At 63.8% G+C, this 18,827-nt stretch overlaps 1 protein-coding gene across 9 annotated transcripts; it reads right to left on the reverse strand.

Moving 5' to 3' along the window:
• Window positions 1–6: 6 nt before the first annotated feature.
• LOC101545061 (polyamine deacetylase HDAC10) lies at window positions 7–18,508 on the reverse strand. 9 transcript variants are annotated; one of them, XM_055141256.1, is made up of 19 exons: window positions 18,242–18,503; window positions 18,035–18,169; window positions 17,772–17,868; window positions 17,584–17,681; window positions 17,395–17,499; window positions 17,143–17,211; window positions 16,896–17,022; window positions 16,725–16,790; window positions 16,547–16,606; window positions 16,386–16,475; window positions 16,168–16,274; window positions 15,754–16,092; window positions 15,577–15,661; window positions 15,165–15,256; window positions 14,981–15,037; window positions 14,708–14,786; window positions 14,385–14,567; window positions 14,135–14,294; window positions 11,381–11,538 (listed from the first exon to the last, which is right to left on the reverse strand). In XM_055141256.1, the coding sequence occupies exons 1-19, from the start codon at window positions 18,298–18,300 to the stop codon at window positions 11,507–11,509; spliced, it is 2,040 nt and encodes a 679-aa protein (XP_054997231.1). In that variant the 5' UTR covers window positions 18,301–18,503; the 3' UTR covers window positions 11,381–11,506. The 9 variants fall into 9 exon arrangements, with proteins under 9 accessions (XP_054997225.1, XP_054997226.1, XP_054997231.1 ...); XM_055141253.1 differs by having other exon boundaries at window positions 16,386–16,469; window positions 17,143–17,499; window positions 18,242–18,506; XM_055141252.1 differs by having other exon boundaries at window positions 17,143–17,499; window positions 18,242–18,505.
• Between the last annotated feature and the right edge of the window lie 319 nt (window positions 18,509–18,827).

Consider the following 18,827-nt stretch of genomic DNA (forward strand, 5'->3'; position numbering starts at 1 on the left):
GAGGTAGGCCTGCTCCCTGCGAAGGGCCTCAGCTTCCTCCTCCTCCAGGTCCTGCTGCCGCTGGGACCCAAGGCTGGGGCTGCTCTGGGCAGCTGCTCCTCCCTAGGAGAGCCCAGTCTCAGGCGCCCGCCCTGCTGCCCCTCCCCCCGTGGGGCTCCCAGGGTGTCCGTCCTGCCTCCCCCCTCACCTGAGAGCTGGGAGGCCTTCCTGGAGCAGGGTCCTCGGTGTCCCTGGTCTTCCCTGGGGCACAGAGAGGGGGCTGTCAGGACAGCAGTCCACAACTTCCCCAGCCCTCCCCCTGGGCCCACACGGCCAGGACAGCTCCGGGCTACTGACCAGCATCCTGGGGGACACTGTCTCCCAGGGCACCCGGCTGGGCCTCTGGGCCCGCCTCTTCCCTGCAGCCCATGTCTGAGCCAGCAGCCTGCACCCAGGGACTGTCTGCAGGTGCCTGTGCTCCCGGGTCAGGGTGCCATGCTCCCAAGTCAGAGGCTGGTGCTCCCAAGTCAGAGACTGGTGCTCCCGGGTCAGAGTGCTGTGCTCCCAAGTCAGAGACTGGTGCTCCCAGGTCAGAGTGCTGTGCTCCCAAGTCAGAGATCAGTTCCCCTGTGTCAGCGATTGGTGCTCCCAGATCAGAGCTTGGCGCTCCTGGGTCAGGGTGCTGTGCTCCTGGGCCAGAGATCGGTGCTCCCAGGTCAGAGCTTGGAGCTCCTGGGTCAGGGGGCTGTGCTCCCAAGTCAGAGACTGATGCTCCCAGGTCACAGCTCGATGCTCCTGGGTCAGGGTGCTGTGCTCCCAGGTCAGAGATTGGTGCTCCCAGGTCAGAGCTTGGTGCTCCCGGGTCAGGGTGCTGTGCTCCTGGGCCAGGGATCGGTGCTCCCAGGACAGGGCTCAGAGGTCCCAGGCCGTGGGACTCCCCCTCACACGGGCTCCCCTGTGGTACTGGCCTCTTGGGCTGGACTTCCTGGGAGAGCACCCCAAGGCTTACTTGGGACTGAGACACGTGCCCGTGCACGTTCCAGCGGGGCCGGGAGGGGGCCACGTCCCACACGTGCTCCCCGACTTTGATGCTGGCATCGGACACGTGCCCGTGCATGTTCCAGCGGGGCCGGGAGGGGGCCACATCCCACACGTGCTCCCCAACTTTGATGCTGGCATCAGACACGTGCCCGTGCACGTTCCAGCGGGGCCGGGAGGGGGCCACGTCCCACACGTGCTCCCCAACTTTGATGCTGGCATCGGACACGTGCCCGTGCACGTTCCAGCGGGGCCGGGGGGCAGCGCTCCCAGCAGCCTCACCCTGCTTGCCGTCCCCACCCTCCAGCATGAGTCCCGGGGGCTGCTCCACGGCCTGGCTCTGCTGTAGGTCCCACTCCGCGACCTGCCCCTCGGGGCCAGGCCCACTCTGCTCCCCCGGAAGGCCTCCACTCGCCCCTGCAGTCTGGAGGGGCCCCGGGGGAGCCAGGGTGGCCAAGGCGGGCCTCAGGATGGTTCTGAAGTCGTAGTCTGGCGGCCCCGCAGGGGAGAGGGGCAGGTCTGAGCCGATAGTCTGCAGTGCCTCCTCGAGAACGGGGGTCTTCGCGGCGCAGGGCGGCTGCTCGGGGCGCCCAGGCGGGGGCAAGAAGTCGCCGATGCTGAGGCCCTCAGAGAACGGCCCCAGCACCACCCTGGGCTCTGGGCTGCAGGTCTCTCCTGGGGCCGACTCGAGGGCCGCTGGGAGGGGCCTGCTGGGGCTGTCCGAGGCCGCCGCAAGGCGCTGCGCTGCCTGCTCCGGGCCGGGGCTGCCTTCTGGAGAGGAGGCCTGCAGCAAAGGAGACGCTCATCCGAGAGCCGTCGGGGCTGTGGGGACCCCCAGCTGCCTGCAGGGCTCCCTGCTCTCACCTGGGGCTCTGCACGGAGGGGTGTCGGCGCGGGGGGCTCCTTCCCTTCTGCCATATCCTTCAGCATCCCCTGCGGTGTAAAGCTGCCACGTGATAACACGGCTATGCCAGGCAAGGGGCAAAGCAGGGGCCAGGATGCACAGCCCCCGGCCTGGGTCCCCGACTCCAGGAGGAGCCCAGCCGCACGACCCACCATCAGCCACCACAACCCCAGGAGCCCCATCCCCCTTCCCAGCTGGGCAATTTCTGGGGGTGAGACACCCCCAACGCCAGCGGCCACCCTGGCGAGACCTGCAAGTGCTTCTGGTCTTCGGAAAGGAACCGCAGCCGAGCGCTGGCCAGCCGGTGCCTCTGGACGCGCCACAGGGCCCTCTGCTCCCGGCGGGCAGCCTCCCCCGACAGCCTGCTGTAGTGCTCCACCAGCGCCTGCCTGGACCACACGGGCTCAGGGCAGGTTCGGGGGGGATTCCAGGGAGCCCCCGTGAAGCCTGACCCGAGAGGCCTCTTCTGGGGCGTGGCGCCGAGCACGGAGAGGAGGACCCGCTGCAGCGGCTGCCCGCCCACCGCGACACCCAAGGACCTGCCCAACTCGGGCGCTCACCGGGCCGTCCGCTCCAGCTGCTCCTCCAGGGCCCGCAGACGCTTCTCCCGGTCCCGGAGCTCTCGGGCGTAGCTGAAGTCGTCGTCCAGCTCCTCCTGCCGGGCCGCCCGACGCCGCTGCACAGCACAGACCCCACCTGCTTGCCTGGGCCCCCCCTGCCCCCAACCACCCCAGGACTCCCATCTCCCGGGACCCCCTGCCCCGGGGGTCCCCTCCCAGGACCCCCACCTCTTGGTCCTTCACAAACTGCTCCTTCAGCTTCTGAAACTGTTCCCGCTTGCGGGCGTCCAAGGCCATGCGCTCGGACATCTGCCGATCTGCAGGAGGACGGAGGGCGGCGGGTGAGGAGCACCCAGGGGCGGCCCCCAGCAAGGGAGGGGCCCGGCTCTCACCACTGAGCTCACGCAGCACCCTGGACGCTGCTTCCCACGCGTGGACGACCAGCTCTTGTTTTGCAATTTCCATCCTCAACTCCTGAAAGAGACTCGGTCACCAAGTAACCCCATCCCGGGGCCCTACCAGACGCACCTTCAGCCGTCCCCTCGCTCCCACGACCCCAGGGCCGCCCCCACGGGCCAGGGCCTGCGCACCTGCTGCTCCTTGCTGACGGAGCTGTGGCGCGCCACGCGCTCCATGCGGCCCACGTAGAGGGCGCAGGCCTTCTGCAGCTCCCTCAGCTCCTCCAGCGAGAACAGCACCGAGATCCGCGGCACGGGCACCTCCGACCAGCACAGGTAGTGCTGCGGGGTGGGGGGAGGGCAGCTCAGCACCGCGGGCCTCGCCGGGCCCCGCCCCACCCTCGGGGGCTGGGCTGGCCGCGTACCCGCGGGCAGCAGAGCTTGAGCAGGTTGATGGTCTTCCCGCACACGTACACGTCCTGGGCGATGTCCCTCAGGAACACAGGGACGCAGTCCTCCACCTCCTTGGAGATGAGCACGTAGCCGTGGGTCCAGTAAGACTTGTCTGCGCGGGACAGGACGGTGGACTGACCCCGTCCCTCCAGGCGGCGCAGCCCCCCGACCCCGACCCCCACCCCCACCCCGGCACCTACCTCGGAAGCCCAAGTAGTCGTGGTTCACCTGGATCATGAACTCGCCGTACGTGTCCCGGAAGACCCCACTGTATACCCAGTCGTGGATGAACCTGGGGAGGTGCGGTGGCGGTCAGGGGCCTGCCTGGGCCGCCCACAGGCCCCCCCGCCGGCCCCGCCACACACCTCGTGTAGGGCTCGCAGCTGGCCTTCAGCAGGGACAGCAGCACGGGGTAGTGCTCGTTGCTGCAGTTGTCCAGGGCCTCCTGGTACAGGTAGGACAGCAGCTTCACACCCTGGGGACAGGGTGGGCTTCAGGGCAGCAGCACCGACTGGGGGACGCCCCACTCCAGGCTCTGCAGTGCCCCTCAGCTGGAACCCGCACTCCAAAACTCACGGTGGGGAACGGGACCCTGGGCTCGCCTCCACCAGCACCCGGGGACACGGTGCCGACCCCGCAGAGCTCGGCCAGGTACCTGGGCACACAGCGGGCAGAGCACACTCAGCGGGCAGGCCCTCCTGTACCCCCTCCTCCCCCGCAAGCCACAGCAGAATCGGGGGTCCCACTGTCCTCGGGCACGCACCTGAGCTGCCGGCCAAGCTTCTTGAAGAGGAAGCCAATGGTAAGGAGGCTCAGGGTGGGCGGGGTGGCCAGCACGCAGGCCCGGTAATACTGCAGGTACCTCCGCAGGCCACTGGTGAAGGCCTGTGGGCAGGGAGCAGGGCAGTGGGGCAAGCTCAGCCCATCCGGGTGGCCAGGTTCCAGCCCCAATCTGGGCGGAAGTACTCTCTGGCCATCCTGGGCACCAGGCAGCATGGCCCCACCCAGCTCACACCTCTACAGACTGGCCTGCACGGAACATTCTGGAAGCTGCCAGCCGATGCCCAGACTGCTGTCCGGCTTCCCTCGACCAACGACAGGCCTTCCTGCCTCCTAAGATTCTGTCCACCCTCCTGTACGCTGCGCTGTCCCTCCCGACTGCCCACTGCCTGACCAGTCAAGCCAGAGAAACCCGTTAATGGGCTGGCCCTGGGGCCCAGCCACGCTGCTCCTGCCCCGCCCCCTGCCCTGGTCCCCACACTCGCCCCTAGGACTCCCTCTGAGGGACAGGAGACCCCGTGGGCCAGAGCACTCGGGTAGGAGCCCAGCGTGGGGGGGCCCAGGGCTGTACCTGGAAGACGAGGCCCCGGCAGCAGGTGCCCTGTGTGGGCTGCACGGAGAAGTGGCTGAGACGCATGTAGTGGGTCCCGCAGGCAGCCACCTCCGACAAGAGGCTGCTGACGCTCTCAGGGGAGGCTCCTGAGACATGGGTGCCCCGCGTCACCACGAAGGCCTGCGTCAGCTGAAGAGGGAGGGCACAGTGAGCCAGCCCCCGGCCACGGCACCGCCCATAACATCCCCACAGCAGGCGGCCCAAGCTGAGACAGCCTGGACTGTCCCAACCCCGGAATAAGGGCGAAATACTCCCTGGAGGCCCTGAGCAACATACAGTGAGCAGGGCGCTTGCCCGGCACACAACTGAGCTGGACTGATTCCCTCGCCACCTGTGGTCCCTCGATCCCCTCCCGAAGTGATCCTTAAGCACCACCATGTGTGGGTCCCCCCCCACCCCGGGCCCTCCACCAAAAAACAATCCCTTCAAAAATAATCTGTAAGCGGGGCCAAAGCAGACAGGACGTTTTCCTTGCATGAAGCCAACCCAGGTTTTAGCCCCCAGCAACCCATATGGTCCAAGACCTGAGCACAAGCCAAAAACAGAAAAGGGGGAAAAAAAAAAATATATATATATATATATATATACCTAGCACATATATCTGCAAAACAATCTCTTTGCAGTCAAGAATGCAAGGAGCTAGAGCATATCCCCTGAGCATCACCAAAATGGACCCAAGTCCACCAGGTGTGGCCCAAAACCAAATTTTAGTAAACTCATTCTATATAAACACAACTCGAGGGCTGAAGAGATGGTACAGTGGTGAAAACCTCACCTGCTCATGCTGTATGAGTTCATTTGATTATGATGTACGACCCTCTTCAAATATCACTGAGTCAGATTTACTAACATATCACATGGGCGCCAACCCCAGTGGTGCTCAGGAAACCATACGTGGTGCTGGTGGTGAAACGAGGTCAGCCACATGCCAAGACAGCGTGTGTCCTGCACTATCTCCCCAGCTCGGCTCACTGATTTGATAGAATTCTGCATCAGGTTTGATAGGCTTGTGGGTCTGTGGGTCTTTTTTTTTTTTTTTCGGGGGGAGGAGGGGGTTACCAAGCCTGTTTGTCTCCTGTAAGCAGCAGAAGTTGGCTTTGGTTTTCTGAAGCCTTCTGCCACTCAGTACCTTCTGAGCTGTGAGTTCCACCCAATGACAATAAGCAAGACTACTAGAATGAAGGAGCGTGTTGCCAGTTTTGCAGAAATTGCTTGTGGGGGCTGGAGCGATAGCACAGTGGGAAGGGTGCTTGCCTTGCACGTGTATACCTGGGTTCAATTCCCAGCTTCCCATATGATCCCCCGAGCACCGCCAGGAGTAATCCTGAGTGCAGAGCCAGGAGTAACCCCTGAGCATCACTAGGGCTACGTGACCCAAAAAGAAAAAAAAAATTGCTTGTGAAGCTCGTCTTGCCTTTTAAAGAGTACTTTGTGCTTCTTGCAAAGTTGGTTTAACGACCATGAACTTCTTCAGTCCATGAAGTTCTGTGCAATTCTCTTGAATCTGAATGACAGAGTAGTCTTCCTGTGTATTCATCTGCTCTGTTCATTGTCCTCTGTGCTACAGTTTCATTTACTAGATCTGTTTTCTCATGCGGAGTCCTTGTATGGAAATTCCATCTTCTGTTATTTCAATTACTGTGTCTTGGAGTTTTACTATTTAATCTTGAAACACTGAGCTTCCTGCTGCTGAGTTAATGATGTAACCTAACCCTCAAGTCAGGGGGGAATTCTCAGCCACAATTTCTTTGACCAGTAGTGCTCTACTTCCTCCCATTTCCTCATCAGGGAGGCCTATAATCTGGATATTGTTCCTCTATGAATCACTGAATTCACTAACATTTTCATTTCTCTCTTCTCAGCTGGGGTCAAGGTTGGGTAATGCGTTTACTGGTAACTCCTGAATTCCAATACTTTGTTGATGTTCTTGGTCAGGGCTTCCCCCTAGCTCTGCACTCAGAGCTCACTCCTGGCGGGTCTTTGGGACCCTATGGGGCTCCAGGGACTGAACACAAGCACCCCGCCCACTGGACTATCACTCTGTTCTCGCAGTCTTGAAGGCCTCCTAACTCCATTTGATAGAACGTGTGCCAAACAGGCACAAGGGAAATGTACTACTTGTAGGTGACTGGAGAGTCACCTACATACTCAGGACTGTATTATTTGTAACTTTCCTTGTCCAGTCATGCTTTTACCCTTTTTGCCTGGTTTTCGGGCTGCAACTGGCGACGCCTAGGGATCACACCTATATGGTGCCAGGACTGGAACCCAGGTGTGCCAGTGCCAGGGCACTGCCTATCCCTGCACTATCTGACTCAACTGTCACCCTTTAAAACAATGAACTGCATATGTACGGTACAATAATTTGGAAGCAGTTGGGGCTGGAGCTACAAGTGGTGGGGTGCTTCCCTTGTAACGGCTGAGCTGGGTTCGGTCCCTGGCATCCCACATAGTCCCCCAGCCACCGCTGGGAGGGATCCCTGAGTGCAGAGCCAGGAGTAAGCCCTGAGCACGAGCAGGTGTGGCCCCCAAAGTGAAATTTAAAAATAAAAATAAAAATAACATACCATGACAGGAGCATAAATGACCCAAAGACAGAAGAGTGTATGGCATCTGAAAGCCCGATTTCTGTGGTGAGAAGCAGACTGCGGCGAACAGCTGTGTCCTTAAGAGAGCTGCCCGATGTCGGCTACCAGGCATCTCTGCCAAGACTCAAGACGGACTAAGGGGCTGGAGCGATAGCACAGTGGGTAGGGCGTTTGCCTTGCACACGGCCGACCCGGGCTCGATCCCCAGCATCCCATAGGGTCCCCTGAGCACCACCAGGAGTAATTCCTGAGTGCAGAGCCAGGAGTGACCCCTGACCATCGCCGGGTGTGACCCAAAAAGCAAAAAAAAAAAAAAAAAGACCTACTAAAACACCCATCAAACTAGTGAACTGGGTCTTGTTTTGTGCTGGAAACTATTAGATGATGTGTTTGAGATTTGATTGTCAAATACCAGAGGCTAAATTTAGAAGACCAGGTCAGAGTGACAGTACAGCAGGGAGGGCACCTGCCTTGTGACAGACCCGGGTTCTATCCCCGGCACTCTATATGGTTCCCTGAGTGCTGCCAGGAGTAATTCCTGAGCACTGAGCCAGGAATGAACCTGAGTATCGCTGGGTGTGGCACAATTTTTTTTTTAAATGACTTGTTTAGGGGCCAGCGCACCTCGTTGCCAGGAACCAAGCCTGGCCCCTACCCGCTCTCCAGCCTGGGGAGGTCTCTGCCGCCCTCGAGAAAAGGCTTTTAGGAGTCAGAAGCCTAGTAATTTTATATGACTTCATTCCTGGGTTTTGTTACTATTATAATAAAAACGCACCAAATATACAGATATCACACTTCAAATAATGTTATATCACACAGCCTGCTGTAACTTTACTAACAAGAACCAGAAGACACAGAAACATACAGTAACTATATAAGGAAATGTGTAAGAATAGTCATGTATGAATCTGTCTCTGGGCCTCAGGGAAAATACAGTGGCTAAGGCCTCACACGTGGCCAGCCCAAATCAATCCCCAACACTCATAGGGTCCCCGAGCCCCATCAGGACTGATCCCTGAGCACAGAGTCAAGAGTAAGCCCGAAGCACCACCAGTTTTGGCCCAAGATAAAAACAAAGAAAAATATATACGAAGAGAAAAGTTGCTGTTTTACTGAAACAACAATAACACAATTTGTTTTCCATGTGACTTCTAATCAGTAAGGATGGAAGATAGCAAATACGAGTGAACACTCACTACACCCGCACAGGACTCAGAGGACCTGCGGGGACACCAGCTGGTGCCCGTGACAGCACCGTGCTGCCCCTACAGCCTCACACACGTCCCTGCGGCACAGAACAGACCAGGGGCTGGCGCAATCGCAAAGCAGGTAGGGCCCCTGCCTCACACACAGCCGACCAACCTCAATCCCTGGCATCCCATACGACGTCGGAAGCTCTGCCGGGAGTGAACCCTGAGCAGAGCCCGGCATAAGCACCCAGCACTGCAGGGAGGGAGGCAGACCAGATGAAAGGACAAATCCCTGGAAGTAAACCAGACACTCCAGAGGAGACACAAGGTCAGAGGAACCGCGCACACTCGGATACTCCCGAGAAACAGAAGAAGGTGCAGGCCCATCCGGGCCTCGTGCCTGGGCAGCTGCTGGGCACAGCTCCAGCTCATCAGAGGCCCAGGAAGCTCCTGGAGACACCTGGGGCGTCCACACCACCAGCCACTGGAGTCCTTCAACCCCACACCTCAGCCCCTGCCACTGCTGAGAGGAACCTGTCCCACGGTCTGAGGGCCTGTCTGCAGCAGGACCACGGCAGGGCCTGGAGAGCAGGCCTGGCAGTGCTCCGGGGGCATCCCACTCAGGAATCATCTGCTTTGCTCACAGTCATTCACAAAGTTCCCCAGATACATGTCATCCAGGGGCCCGAGAGAGCACAGTGGGGAGGGCACGTGCCTTACACACGGCTGACGCGGGTTTGATCCCCGGCATCTCACATGGTGCCCAGAGCCCTCCAGGGGAGATCCCTGAATGCAGAGCTGTAGGCCCTGAGCACCACCAGGTGTGGACCAAAAATGTTTTAAAAAGGAAAGCAACATTTCATCAGAGAGAGGCTCGGGGCCCACGGAGCCAGTTCCGGGCAGTCTCTGGACACACTGTGTCAGGAGAGGAGGCAGGAGGCAGGACTCAGGGTACTGGGCAGCAAGGGCTGGCCTCTGCAGGCCTCCAGCAAGCTAGACGGCCAGGAGAACCCCCAGAGCGGGGTCTCCCGCGGCCTTTCCTGGGGCACAGCCACACAGTCCGGGCAGGGAGCCAAGTGAGGCCCCAGGCCTCCTGCAGGGCAGGCACAGCAGAGGGGCACCTGCTGCTGCACCCACCGCACACGCTGGCTCCACCTCTGAAGCAGCAGTGGAGCCTGCAGAAGTGCAGCCGCAAAATGAGAGGCGCGGCACACCACACACCACAGCACCAGACGACAGCACCACACACACCACACAGAACCCCGCACACAGCACAGCACGGCGCTGGCCGCCCTCGCCTGGGCAGGACGAGCACAGGCAGGGCCCCAGCGTGGTGCCCGCTCACCTGGCAGAGGGAGAAGGTGGCCGACAGCACCCCGAGGAGGACGTTGAGCACGTCCTTCACCAGCTCGCATTCCTTCACCAGCACAGGTGGCAGCGTGTCCAGCAGGCCTCCCCCCAGCACCCGGAGCTCGTCGTGGTGGAGCCGGCGGAAGCGGTCAAAGGCGTCCCTCCCCGCCTCCGTGAGGTAGGGCTCCTCTCCGTGACCAGGGGGGCTGCGGAGACAGAGGCGCACAAAAGCAGTCTGAGCAGGCGGGACCGCCAGCGCCCGCCGTAAGCTGCAAGGACGACCTGGCACACCCGTGAGGAAGCAGCAGCGGCCACTGTCCCCGCATGCCCTCACACATGGGGCACACCACAGCCTAGGCTGGACATCACCCACAGCCAGTTCACCTCAGTGACCACAAGCCACAGCAGCCCAGGTGCTCCTGGGACATGACATGACCCATACATAAACACGTGCAAAGGGCCAGGGGTCACACAGGAGCTCCCTCTGCTGAGGGCACCGTAGGCCTGAGCAGCACTCCGGTGACCTCAGAAAGGACAAGGGGAGCACTTCTGTCCAAGCTGCAGTGCAGCGGGCCTTGATCTGCTCCGGCAAAGAACCCAGACCAGCAAGAGGCCGACCTGCGGTGCCCACTCACAGGGAGAGAGCGCATGGGGGCACCAGGCCGGGGTGGGACGGGGCCAGACCCACCTTGGGAAGGGGTCTGAAGGCAGGAGTGGAGTGGCTAGACGCTGCTGAGCTAGCTCAGAGCAGAGAAGGGCACCCCACACGCTCCCACCGCACGGGAGGGCACGAAGGAAGGACAGAGAAAAAGCCCTCCCAGATCTGCAGGACGGAACCGGCAGGCCAGGAGCTCATGCCCAGCACAGGGCCACTGGGAACCCGCGTCACTCAAAAGCAAAAAGACACAGGGTCAGGCTTTGGTTATCCCCTTGAAAAAAAAACATCAGCACTAGTGAAAATTATCAAAGAACCAGATTCTAAAATGCACAGGAAGGACCAGAGAGCTCAGCAGACGGAGCGAGGACGGTGCAGGTACGACCCAGGCTCAATCCCCGGCACCACATGGTCCCCTCAGCACCGCTGCTCTCAGGCCTGGAAACCAAGGTGAGCTGGTCAGACCCCTGTCGCTGCTACAGTGCCTGGCAGCTGGAACTACAAAGGGCTCTTGTCAGCCATGCATGTGGCTGACCCAAGTTCACCCCCAGCACCCCCTGTGGTCTCACAAGCACAGCCGGCGCCAGGAGTCAGCCCTGAGCACCGCCAGGTGTGGCCCACGAACCACAATAGCAAAAACCAAAAGGAGGTACTGTGTCTTTGAGAGATGGCGCTGAGCGGCGGTCTTTTTGGTTGCTCGCCCCCAGAATCGGGGCTGCCTTGGGGTGGGAGGAGACAGCCTGCTGGCCAGGTGCTGGACACGGCAAGCCGTGGGGGCGCTGGCACCTGGTTCTGGGTACGAGACACAGGGTTCCACGGTGGGCTTTACTGTCCCTCTCCGGCACGGGGTGCCCGCGGCCACCTACCAGCTGATCTGCTCCCAGCACCGGCGCCGGCTGGGCCTGTAGGTGAGCGCAGCGTCCCAGAGGTCCAGGTCCGGGGTCAGGCCCAGCTCCGACTGGGAGTCCGGGGTCAGGTTGGAGGCTGACTGGAAGCCTTCATCTTCCGACTGGTCCACGCAGTGGGGAACCTGGAGGGCACAGCAGAGAGCTGCCCTGGGCGGGGCTCCACTACAGACCCGGGAAAGGGGCAAATCCCTCCGCCACTCCTCCCAGCCCGACAGCCACTCAAGCCAATACCACGACACAGCTCCTAAGCTGCTCTGAATCCAGAAGGCCATTACTGGAAACCAACACACGCCAAAAGTCACACCAGATGCAAAACATGTTGCACCGAGCTGTCACCTACCGCACCATGCATAGAAACCATCTAGTCGATTATGTCGGTCCCCCACAGCTATTGGGCCACTGCCTCTTTTTCACAAAACCTTCCCACTCACATTCCCCCTTGGAAATCTACTTTTGTTTTGGGAGGGATTATTATTATTATTATTATTATTATTTTGGTTTTTAGGCCACACCATAGTGGGTAGGGCATTTGCCTTGCACGCGGCTGACCCGGGTTCGATTCCTCCGTCTCTCTCGGAGAGCCCGGCAAGCTACAGAGAGTACCCTGCCCGCATGACAGAGCCTGAACAACGGGATGACAGTGACAAGCCACACCCATCATTGCTCAAGGGACCTTATGTGGTGCTGGGGATTGAACTGGGAGACAGCCATGGGCAAGGCAAGCACCCCGTTCCTGTACTATATCCCTACACTATACAGCTCTGGCCCCGTGGGAATCTGCCTTCTTGAAACACAGGTCCCCAGCTGCCCCTGACCCCAAATGCCCATTGGGAGGGGACAGAGTAACGGACAGGGGCAGCCCCTCCCCATCACAGCCCCACCCTCACGGCCAGGGGGACAGTTCAAAGGCTTGCTGAGGGCACGCCAGGACGTGGCTCCCGTGCCCCGCACCGGCCCGGCGCGCAAACGGAGGGAGACACGCAAGGACATCGCGGCGGGGCGTGGGCGGCGGGCGCCCTACCTTGATCGCCAGCCCCGAGAGGTCGGCGCCGTCGGGCACCGGGGGCAGGTCCAGCCGCACGTCCATGTCCCACGTGCGGCTGTGCACCAGGGCTCCGAACAGGGAGCCGCGCGTGTCCCGCTCGAAGCGGTCGCCGCCGGAGAAGCGGCCGCAGACGGCCAGGCCGCTGCCCGGGGCCGCGTCCAGGGCGCGCAGCGACGCGCGGGCCGAGTCCCGGGCGCGCTGTTCGTCGCGGACCAGCGCGGCGCGCACGTCCCGTTCGCGCTCGCTCAGCCCGTCGCAGTCGTAGCCGCCGTGTGGCGCCGCCCGGCCCGGCCGCCCGCCGTCGGCCAGGGGGTCGCGCCGCGGCCAGGGCGCGCGCGGGGGGCCGCTGCCCGCCAGCAGCACCAGCAGCTCCAGCGCCGCGGCCCGCTCGGCCGGCGCGGGCGCCGCCTCCAGCGCGCCCAGCAGCTGCTCCAGGCGCTCGGCCTCGCGGCGCAGGCCCGCCACGCGCAGCTCGAACGACAGCAGCAGCGCGCGGCTCCGCGCCGGCACTGGCCGCCCGCCCGCGCGCGCGCCCCGGCCCGGGCCCCGCAGCAGCGGCGCCAGCAGCGCCTCGAAGGCCGCGCGCCGCAGGCCGCGCGCGCCCGTCCGCGCGCCCCCGGCCCGCGCCACGGCCTCGCACAGCTCGTCCAGCAGCTGCGGGACGCTGGCCATGCCGCCCGCCCCCGCGCCCCGGCACCGCGGGCTGCCCGGCCTGACGCCGCGTCCGAAAGGCCCGCGGCCGCCTGAGCCCGCCGCAGCGGCTGCCGCGTCACAGCCACGCGCCGGGCGCGCCGGAAGAGCGTCACCGCGGGGCGGGTGGGCAGGGGATTGGGGGCGGAGCCCGGGAGAGAGGAACCCCATTGGCGGCTGGGGCAGGGGGCGGATCCCGGGAGGGAGGCGAGTGGGAGGAGCCCAGGCGGGTGTGCGGGGCCCTACCGGCGGCTGGGAAAGGGAGCTGATCCCGGGAGGGAGGCGGGAGGGCGGGGCCCCACTGGCGACTGGAAAGAGGGCGGAGCCCAGGCGGGAGGGCGGAGCCCAATTGGCGGCTTGGGAAGGGAGCGTCCTGGGAGGGAGGCAGGAGGGCGGAGCCCAGGCGGGAGAGCGGGGCCCTATTGGCGGCTGAGAAAGGGGGTGGATCCCGGGCAGGAGGGAGGTGGGAGGGCGGAGCCCAGGAGGGAGGGCTGAGCCCAATTGGCGGCTTGGGAAGGGAGCGTCCTGGGAGGGAGGCAGGAGGATGGAGCCCCATTGGCGGCTGAGAAAGGGGACGGACCCCACTGGCTTCGCGGCTTCCCTGGGCGAAAGGGGAAACTGAGACCAGAAGCAGGTCCAATAAAGGACACGGAGTCGGGCTTTGGCGTAGCAGAGTTTACTGATGGCGAGCAAGGAGCAAGGCCGGCCTTCCCTGCAGGGAAGTGCCTGGGAGTCCCAGGACATGACATGCCCCAGCAGCGGTGTGCTGGGGACTGACACACCACAGGCTCCTGCCTCCAAGGGGTGTGGCGACTCCCACCGGGCCCATTTCAAGCCACCTGCTCACAGCACTCTGGAAGGAGCTGGGAAGAGACACAGGACCTGGCTGGCACTGCTAGGGACTCGCCCAGGGAAGTTCCCCTTTCCGGACCCCCCGCTGACCTTCCCTGCCTGTCCAGCCGGAGCCGTGTCTGCCGTCTCACCTGCCACCTGCAGTATCTTCCACTGTGGCTCCAGCTGCCGTCTCAGGCAGACCAGGGCCTGCATGTCCTCTGGCGAGGCCGCTGAGAAGGGTCCCAGGCTGGGGGCTGAGTCCCCACGCAGCACCCGGGCCAGCACCCCTGCCAGCTGGGCTGTGGACTCCTGGGCCAGGGCCGAGTTAGAAGAAGTGAGCCTCGGCCTTGCCCACCTCCCAGCCCACAGCATGCACACCCAGCTTCCCGCCCAGCTCACCTCTTCCACCAGGACCACGACTCTGCCCCCCGCGGGCCCGCGCAGCAGCGCAGCAAGGAGAGCGGCTTGCGGGGCCTTCAGGCTGTGAGCTGGGCCCAGCACCACCAGCACCAGGTCAGGCTGGAAACTATAGGCCAGTGGCAGCACCAGGGCCAAGAGGCAGCTCAGGAACCCACCGGTTGTCTGAGGAAGGACAACAGTATCACCTCCACCCCACCGAGGGGCACCCGCTAACCTAACGGGGGCAGCCACACCCACAGTGCCATCCGGAAGGCAGGAATGGCCTGCCTGGTCCCAGGATGGCGCCACAAGCCACCACTCACCCCTGGCAGCGGCGTGGCGATGCGAAACATGGACAGAGCGGCTGCCTCCTCGGCCCCGATGTGCAGCCACAGCGCCCTCCTTCCGGGACAAGCACAGGAGAGGGACTGTGAGCCAGCACCCCCGCATAGCCAGGCATGGAAGGGCAAGGGTGTGGGCACTGCGGGATGGAGGTTCATTGGCAAGACCCCCCAGGGGCTCCTCTGCAGAAGACCCCTCCCACACCCACCCAGGACCAACCCACAGGCAGGACTGGATATGCCCAAGGCTCCTACCTGTCATCAGCAAGGTCCAGGGACCAATCCAGCTGTCCCCCAGTCACACAGAGTAGCCTGGAGGGAGAGTCAAGACCTGACACTCCCCACAGCTTGGAGTCCATCCCCAGAGCCCCCCATGGTGGCCAGGGCAGGCCCTGAGCCCATGGCTCCCATCTTCGAAGGCTGGCCAGGTGTGGCTCACCTCTGGGCTCCACGGGCCAGACTGTGACGGAGAGCGACATCCAGGGTGGCAGCCACTACAGGGCTCGGGATGGCTGCAAGACCACTGCTGACCTGTGGAGAGAACAGCACTGGGGGTGACTAGACCGCCCCCTGCCCCAGGGGTCAGTGACTCCATCCCCAGCGATGACCGGCTTCACACGGCAGCTCACTCCCCCCTGAGCTCTCATGCAAGGTGCTGGCTCTGGGCCTCTGCAGAGTGGGTGGGACCCATGACCACCGCTCACAATACGCAGCCTGTATCAGCCCCTTCCCTCTGCCAGGGAGCCCCACTCCAGAGGCCACTCTGCAGAGGGTCCTGGCCACGGGCAATGCTCGCATCCATAGACTTCCACAGCCCTGCCCGGGCCACCAGCCCCTCTGAGGTGACCCACCTGTGCAGCCAGGACCCCGTCCAGCAGGTACAGGACCTTTCCCAGTGTGCTGAGGGCCTCCTCCTGGGCCAGGACCGCATGTGGCCTGCAGGGGAGACCAGAGGGATGCACAGACCACCAGGGCCTCATACAGGTGCTCGTGCGAGCACTGTGCCACCCACAGCCCTCTGTGCCCACCTGGCCCAGGCCTGTGTCTCCTCCTGCGTGGCTGAGCCTTCCTGCGGGAGAACATCAGGAGGCAGGTCCAGGGTGGCGGCTGACGTGGCCAGGACGACCGCCACACGGACAGGCGGCGGAGGGTGGAGGCAGAGCTGGTCCAGGAGAGAGCTCAGGGTCGCCTTGACTTCAGGGTCCCCCGGCAGCACAGGGGAGCCGGGGCTGGGGCCCAGCAGGGGGGCTGGGTCCAGGGGACAGTCAGAGTCCTCCAACCTGGCTGAGCCGCACTGGCCTGGGGCCTGCACGCTGGTCCAGTGAGGGGCTTGTGCGGCCCGCACACTCTGGATGGACTCCAGAGCACTGTGGGCAAGGCCGAGCGGAGCGGTCAGGCTGGGCTTCCAGCCTGCGGCCCTCCCCTCCCGCACGTCCTCACACCTCTGATGCGGCTCCATGGCCCCCGACAAGGGTGGCGCCGGGTCCCCCAGCAGTGCCTGTAGCGTCATGCACACTGAATGCGCCAGAGCCTCCAGGTGGTAGCCGCCCTAGGGGTGGGGGGACAGCGGGGGTTTGTGGGGCAGGCACCCAGCAGGACAGCGCCCCCCCCCCCCCGCAGTGCCCCTAAGCTGCGCCTCCTGCCAGTCAGAAACAGTCACCTCCAGCACCGCACAGACCCGGCCACCTGCCAACGTCTGCAGCAGCTGTGTGAGGTGCGCGAAGCACTCAGGGGTGGCACACATCTGCCCCTGAAAAGAAAGCCAGGGGTCATGTGGCTGCCCGGGCCCCAGCAGCCCTTCCCGGCCAGGCCAGGCCGCACCTCGGGGTCGCCGATGGCGGAGTCAAATCCTGCTGAGATGAGAACCAGCTCAGGGTCGAACTGCCAAGCAGAGGAGAGCGGGTGGGAGAAGCCCTTCCGGAGCCCCTCCCTCACCACGGGGCTCCTTACCGCCCTCCCACCCTCCTCGACGCAGCCCACCCAGGAGCACCCCGGTCACCTCAAAGGCCAGGGGGAGCAGCACATGCAGGAAGGCGGCCACGTAGTCAGCGTTCCCCAGGCCCACCTGCAGCCACAGGGAGGGAGTTGGGCCCTGCCCACAGCCTCGGGGGTCCTCTCCTGGGCCCAGCGCTGTGGGTCAGGGTGTGGGGTGGTGGCGGGGGGGCAGCACCTGGTTCCACGGCAGGTTGACAGTGAAGCCGAGGCCTGGGCCCCGCCCCACAGCGTCGGCATCCGAGTCGCGCAGGTGGGGCCAGAAGTGCCCATACTCGTAGCGATGCCAGGAGAAGTACAGGACGCTGCCGAGGGCAGCCGGGGCGGAAGCCAGGGCTCAGGTCTGGGACTGGGACTGCACCCTCCACCCCAGCCCTGGCCGGAAACAGGGTACCAGGGAAGGGTGAGTCCCCACCCCAGCACACCTGGGGTCATCTTCAAAGGTATACTGGATGCCCTGGCCATGGTGAATATCCCAGTCCACAATAAGGACCCTGTGACAGACAGCAGCAGGACAGGTGAGGGGCCTAGAACCCAGCGGGTGGGCAGGGGCGGGTCCCTCTGGCAGGCTCCGCCCCATCTGTGGTGGCTCCGCCCCATCCGTGGTGGCTCCGCCCCTTCCTGTGTGGTCACGCTCCTCCCAGGGCCTGCCTGGCCCCCTCAGACCCGGCACACACCTGCGCACACCTCGGTTCTGCATGGCGTGCCTGGCTGCTATGGCCACGTTGTTGAACACACAGAATCCGTTGGCAGCTGCCTGCTGGCTGTGGTGCCCAGGAGGCCTGGATGGGGGGCAACAGTGGGTTGTGCGGTCCATCAGGGTCAGCCGCACCGCGGAAGCCACCCAGGCAGGGCCTCGCTCTCACCTCACCAGGGCCAGCCCGTTGCGCACGGCTCCGGTCAGCACAGCGTCCACCAGCTGCAGCGCGGCCCCCGCGGCCAGCCGGGCACAGTGGAAGGTGGCCTGTGGGGCAGGGCTGTAGCTGAGTGCCCACCCACCACCTGGCTCAGGCCCTACCCAGACCTGTGCGAGGCTGGGCTGGGGGAGACGCACCGGGTGCAAGTAGACGGCGTCATACTGTCCAGACAGCGCCTGCAGCTCCCGTGTGTCCAGGGTCTGGGTCCCCCGCATCAGGGCCACGTACTCTGGGCTGCAGGGGGCAGGCAGTGTGACCAGAGGCAGCAGGGGGGCGGGGGGCATGGGAGCCGCGGGGAGCCTCCCCTCCAGGCTACCTCGCCCACCTACCCCACCCTCTAGGCCGCTGCGGGAAGGGCTACGGGGCGAAGGCGAGAGGGCTGGGGGCAGCGGGGGCTGACCTGTGCACCAGGGCCAGCTCGGCCTCCGAGGCCTCCCTGGCGGCCACGCGGAGGCACCTCTGCTCCAGGCCCCGCTCCCGCAGGCACTTCAGGGTGGTGGTCAGGCGCTCCGGACGCTCGATCTCACACTCGGGGCTGCGGGGAGAGCTGAGTGCCCGCGCCCCGCGCCCCCGCGCGCCCCCCGCGCGCCCGCGCCCCCGCACTCACTCGTCCCAGAGTAGCCTGGCCGCCGTCATGTCCTCGTGGTAGACGAGAGCGGTGCCCATCGCCGGCTTCGCTCGCGGGCAGACGCCCCCGCCCTGCCAGCCCCCAGGAACCGCGCGGAGTCCAGCGGGCGCTTCCGGCTTCCTCCGCCTCCGGCTCGGCACCGCCCTCGACCCTCCCGGCCCCGCCGCCCCTAACCCCGCCCGGACACCACCTAGCGCAGCCCGGGCCGCCCAACACCTGGCCGTACGGCCAACCAATCCCTTTACAGCCCCGGACCAGCCCCAACCACGCCCCCTTGGTCCCACCTATTGCTTATAATCCCTCCACCCATTCCCTAACCACGCCTCTTCTGCCCACCCTATTTCCTGTAACCCCGCCCCTCTACGGCCCTGACCACGCCCCTTTAGTGCCATACTAGTACCTGAAACTCCGCCCCTCTACAACCCTAACCACGCCCCTTTCTGTACCACCCTATCGCCTGTAACCTCGCCCCTCTACAACTCTAACCACGCCCCCTTCGGCCCCACCTATCGCCTGTAACCCTGCCCCTTTAACCCGCCCCTCTACAACTTTAACCACGCCCCCT

Source organism: Sorex araneus, chromosome 6, assembly GCF_027595985.1.
Source record: "Sorex araneus isolate mSorAra2 chromosome 6, mSorAra2.pri, whole genome shotgun sequence".
Lineage (NCBI taxonomy): Eukaryota > Metazoa > Chordata > Mammalia > Eulipotyphla > Soricidae > Sorex > Sorex araneus.

Coding starts and splice junctions, on each gene's coding strand:
- LOC101545061 (XM_055141250.1), bottom strand. CDS start 13,133: ATGGCCAGCGTCCCGCAGCTGCTGGACGAGCTGTGCGAGGCCGTGGCG. Junction 4,855..9,848: donor CCACCTTCTCCCTCTGCCAG/GTGAGCGGGCAC, acceptor CTCCCTCTTCAG/CTGACGCAGGCCTTCGTGGT. Junction 2,598..2,709: donor AGTTTGTGAAGGACCAAGAG/GTGGGGGTCCTG, acceptor TGTGCTGTGCAG/CGGCGTCGGGCGGCCCGGCA.